The sequence below is a fragment of the Choristoneura fumiferana genome, chromosome 11 (genome assembly GCF_025370935.1).
Source record: "Choristoneura fumiferana chromosome 11, NRCan_CFum_1, whole genome shotgun sequence".
Classification (NCBI taxonomy): domain Eukaryota; kingdom Metazoa; phylum Arthropoda; class Insecta; order Lepidoptera; family Tortricidae; genus Choristoneura; species Choristoneura fumiferana.
This window is the reverse complement of record NC_133482.1, coordinates 7,682,405-7,687,945: the sequence shown is the minus strand read 5'-3', so window position 1 is coordinate 7,687,945 and position 5,541 is coordinate 7,682,405. Positions and strand designations below refer to the sequence as shown.

Here is a 5,541-nt window from a genome sequence, read left to right as displayed (position 1 = left end):
TGTGATAACAGATCATCCTGGCCTGTCATAATATTTAAATTGTGTATTCGAATATATTCTGTCTCTCTCTGTCTTTGTCACTTCGATTTAATTAAAACTGGAATATCAATCTCTGCTACCTATTTTATTTATCCAAATAATATCAGGTTATGGGCCAGTATAAGTGCTATGGAGACAAACGGCAAATCCTCGTCACCATCGGCGACCACAGCGGCGTCGGCACATAATAACTCTACGATTTTCCAAGTATCGAAAAACTTGAAGGAGCAAAAAATTTTACGTCATGGTGCTTCGCTATGAAGAATGTTCTAATCATGTGCGACCTTTGGGACTGTGTAAGTAACCCGCACAGTTTAAAGCACAAATAGGAGACGAAGCTTTTCAACGCCTTGACGCAAAAGCTATTGCAAAAATTTGCCTTTCTTTGACTCCGAGAGTTTATCCTATCGTGATGAGCGCCTTAACGGCAGAAGAAACATGGAAGAAGCTACAAGCTGCATACGCAGACAGCGGCTTATTGCGGCGACTCAACCTATTGCGAAAATTGTTTAACTCCAAGCTATCCTCGTTCAACAATATGGAAGCTTACGTGAGTGAGATACGCGCCACACAGCAGCAACTCATTGAAGTCAACGAGCCCGTTGATGACGAATTCGTAGGACTCATTATGCTAACAGGACTGACCGATCAGTACAACCCATGGTCATGGCAATTGAAAACTCTGGAACAAAACTGACTTCAGACTCCGTAGCTGCGATCCTATTAAAAGAAGACATACGCAATTCATCATCAAAAGAGCCGGTTGCTGCGCTGCTCGCGAATTCTTCGAAGAATTCAAGCCCTCGCCCACTTGTTTGTACATACTGCAAGAAGAAAGGACACGTCGTCTCTGAATGCCGCAAGAGGAAGTGCAAGAAGATTGCTGTGACTAACTTAGTTTCTAATATTAATGATGTTACACTTTTATTATCTTTTACTACATCCCCTTTTCAGCTTCCCACATCGACCTCATGCTGGTACTTAGATTCTGGTTCGACTGCTCACATGTGCAACGACATAAGCATGTTCAGTGACCTTACATACAACTCAAGCTATGTTACTGCAGCCAACAATGAAAAAATGGTATGCAAAGGTACGGGTACAGTTCATTTAAATGTAAATAGTCAAGTTCATTCTATTTCTAACGTTCTCTTTGTGCCTAAACTAGCTGCTAACTTATTATCAGTAAGTAGCCTAGTCCAAAAAGGTTTTGTTGTAGTATTCTCGCCTAAAGGTGCTACTATTCTTCTAAGACAAGAATGCAAAGTTTCTGGTATAACAGTTGCTACTGCCAGAAATGAGAACGGCATGTATAAACTTGACGTATCCGAAACTCAAGCTCAGCTGGTAACTGACAGAAAGCTAACAGCTGTGTTATGGCATAGACGTCTTGGCCATATCAATGCCAAAACGATGAATATTTTGAAAAAGGTTCCTACCTCAGGCATAAAGTACGATGACACGTTGAATGAAACCTGCATTCCTTGTGTACAAGGAAAATTAGCAAAAAGGCCGTTTAAAAAGTCCAAAAGTAAGTCAAAAAATAAACTCGAATTGATCCATACAGATCTATGCGGACCAATGAGTACGCATTCATGGGGTGGTGCCCTATATTTGCTTACGTTTACGGACGATTTTACTCGAAAAACTTTTGGCTTTCTATTAAAGTGTAAAAGTGAAGTATTTTCGAAGTTTGTTGAATTCAAGCATCACGTTGAAAATCAAACTGGTCTTAAAATCAAAAAATTACGATCAGACAATGGTGGAGAATTCATAAACGGACCTATGTCTACCTTTTTAAGGGAAAATGGAATTATTCACCAGAAAACTATTCCCTATAATGCACAGCAAAATGGAATCTCAGAACGAATAAATAGAACCGTAATTGAAAAAGCAAGAACCATGCTTCAGGACTCCAACCTACCAAAAGTTTATTGGGGTGAAGCTGTAAATACGGCCATCTATTTAAAAAACGTAACGCCAACTCAAGCGTTAAATAATAAAATTCCTGACGAATTATGGTATGGGAAACCGATTGATCTTTCGCATCTTCGTGTTTTTGGTTGCGAAGCGCATGCTTTAATCCCTAAAGAGAAGCGCAGCAAATTAGACTCTAAGACAAAGACTTGTATCTTTGTTGGTTACTCAAGTGAGAGTAAAGGCTACCGCCTTATAGATCCTCATAAACCTAGAGCGATAATCGTCGCACGCGATGTAGTCTTCATCGAAGACAAAGTGGGAAATCCCGTTCCAGCAGCGGAACTTACCACGCCTGCCGACACCACTCTCATTTATGACCAAGTAGAGATCGATACTTTGCAGCCACAACGCCCGCAACCAACCACCAACCATCAACCAGTAACTCCATCAGTGTCGCCACTACAACCAACATCAATCTCTACTCCCGATACTCAAATTGACAGCTTGCCTGAAATTTCAGAAGCAGAAACTTCACAAGAGTACTTGACAGCAGATACGGAATCCAGTGAATCTGCACCAACGTCTCCAGAATCAGACAGCGCGATCAATGAAACCAGATATCCGCAACGACAACGACGAGCGCCTGATAGATACAGTCCGTCGATGTTTATGGTGTCAGACTACGAGCCGGAAACGTACAAACAAGCCGTAGAAGATGCTCACAGTTCTGAATGGCAAAAAGCTATGCAAAACGAGTACGACTGTTTAATGAAACACGGGACATGGGAATTAGTGGAGAGGCCCACAGACAGAAAAGTCATCAAAAATAAATGGGTCTATAAAATCAAAAAGAATACTAACGGTGAAGTTGTTAAATTTAAAGCAAGACTGGTAGCAAAAGGCTTTACTCAGGTACATGGTATCGATTACGGAGAGACCTTCTCACCCGTAGCACGACTGTCGTCAGTCAGACTACTTCTTGCGTTTGCTGTACAACTAAACGTTCAGTTAGACCACCTCGATGTAGAAACCGCTTTCCTAAATGGTGATTTAGAAGAAGAAATCTTCATGGAACAGCCATCAGGCTTTGAAGTTAATAAAAAAGGAAAAGTTTGCCTACTTAAAAATCGCTTTATGGTCTAAAGCAATCCCCTCGACAATGGAACATAAAGGTCTGTGAAGCTATGACTAGCTTGTCGATGACACAAGCAGCAAATGAGCATTGTATTTATTATAGACGAGACGGCAACAACATACTCGTAGTTGCAGTGTTCGTGGACGATTTTTTCATCCTCTGTAATAATGAATGCATGAAAGAGACCTTTAAGAACTCACTTAAAAAACTTTTTATCGTGAAAGATCTTGGTACTCTAAAAGATTGCTTAGGTATGCGAGTTATTCAAAGTGTTGTTAAACCTATTTGTGATAACAGATCATCCTGGCCTGTCATAATATTTAAATTGTGTATTCGAATATATTCTGTCTCTCTCTGTCTTTGTCACTTCGATTTAATTAAAACTGGAATATCAATCTCTGCTACCTATTTTATTTATCCAAATAAATATCAACTGACACTATTTACCCGCACGGATAATACCGACATTGAAATACCGACCCGATCCGATATTTCGTGTACACGCTACAAACTGAAGGCCTGTCCTCAGAGTAAGTAAACACATGGAGGAGCCCTATTATACTATACGCACCTTTAAAATTAAACTGAAACAATTTGAAATATTCAGTTCCAAAATAAGCTTTATATAAAACACAATCTGGTTAAATTTTCAAATGAGAAAATTTTAAGTTATTTCAGTTTAATTTTAAAGGTGCGTATAGATCTACGAATAATAATTCTCAAGAAACGTAACAAACTAACAGCAATGACAACGTAACACTCACACTCCCTCATAGACAAAGCTTGCCCGCCATTGGTCCGGGTAAGAGTCGGCGCCGCCCCCATGCAACAAGCGAGGGGCGATTTTACAATGCGTGGATGGCATTATGCAAAATAACACTAAAATAAATAGGCTTGTTTACGAGTTTAATTATTTATTTATTGTTTTAAATACAACAATGAAAATAATTAATCACAACATAAAATAGTCAAACTGTATGCCGATATAAATAATTGCCTATTTGTTTGAACTTCAGCATAAAAGTTTAAACAAAACTAGAATAGTAGATTGTACAACCAGAGCAAAACCGAGCCATTTCACCTGGGTTAGAAGGGTGAGGGTGGATAGAAACTTCGAGGGAAAAATGGGTATAAAGCTAGTATTACATTCTGCTTTTCACTTCGCAGCTTCGCTTGAGAGGAAATTAAATTACAACAGTGGAAACAATTGTTCAATTACTACCTTTTATAATTTTTCATGCATTGCTTTTTAATTATAAAGTATAGTAAGAGCTTTGCTCGGGCTGACACTCGGTAACAAGCGTTTTCCCAGAGATAAGGCCAAGCTAGATCGATTTTTCACCCCCAAAAACCCCTACGTACCAAATTTCATCGAAATTGTTGGAGCGGTTTCCGAGATCCCCAAAATATATATACAAGAATTGCTCGTTAAAAGGCATTAGGTTAAATGTAGATTTAGATTTATTGATTTATTTTGATTGTTTTTTTAACTTTTTTTGTGGCTGTTGACACCTGATTACGAACGCCTTAGACGAAGGTTTTAATTTTACTAGTGCATACTGGAGAATTTTGTAGTTCTTAATGCATGATATCATCCTTCATACTAGAAAAAAGCATATTTTATTTGAGCACATCACGTGAGAGTTATTATACTCCATGGAAAAAATAATCTTAGTTACATGTTGCATATTTGCATAACACTTTCTAGGGTCGCCAAGCATGGTGTTTTAAATATTTATTTACTTTCATATGAAGGGTGAGTCCTGTGTTTTTCATATTTTAATGGCTTTTACACCACTTCACACAATACGGCATATTTTGTAAATTGATTAGCGTAAAAACCCAATCACAAACTTAATCGAAACTTGCCACGGAGCGACTGCACGACTCAATTTTTACGGCCAAACTGGCGCGCACGACGCGCGGTGGGTATTTTAAGCTCCGCCCACCACGGTAGGTATTCTGTGGAATTATTTTTCGGGCTTAGTTACGCTTCTAGAGAATTATTATTCGTAGGTATAGATACATTTTGTTATGCAAATATGTGTAAAATCGATAAAAAAATAAAAAAAAACAAACAAAGACGGCATGACATTTATTTATTCTATACTCGCCAATGGTTTGTCATTACGAGCATGTGATGTTTCTGGCTGCCATCCGTCATCTTAAGTATGCGACAGAGTAATTTAGGTAATATAAAAAATAGATTTAAATTTTGTTTCGTGTTGTGGACATCAAGTGATGCAAACGCCGTATGCCTTTGTGTTCCATAAAATAGTTTTCTTCTCGGAAAACGAGAAATCAACCGATTTTGACTCTTCATAGGATTAGGTTATTTGCCGTTATTCCATCAAATAGTGCCATTTCATGGTAATATTTACATAATGATCATTAATTTTCTTAAGGTTTTATTATTTCCATCAAACATATGCAGATTTTTCATCATT

General features: G+C 38.3%; 1 protein-coding gene across 1 annotated transcript; it reads left to right on the top strand.

Moving 5' to 3' along the window:
- Positions 1–451: 451 nt before the first annotated feature.
- Positions 452–3,102, top strand: LOC141432984 (uncharacterized). Its single transcript, XM_074094824.1, has 2 exons — positions 452–702; positions 2,190–3,102. The coding sequence occupies exons 1-2, from the start codon at positions 452–454 to the stop codon at positions 3,100–3,102; spliced, it is 1,164 nt and encodes a 387-aa protein (XP_073950925.1).
- Positions 3,103–5,541: the final 2,439 nt, after the last annotated feature.

Coding starts and splice junctions, on each gene's coding strand:
- LOC141432984 (XM_074094824.1), top strand. CDS start 452: ATGAGCGCCTTAACGGCAGAAGAAACATGGAAGAAGCTACAAGCTGCA. Junction 703..2,189: donor ACCGATCAGTACAACCCATG/GTCATGGCAATT, acceptor TGGTTACTCAAG/TGAGAGTAAAGGCTACCGCC.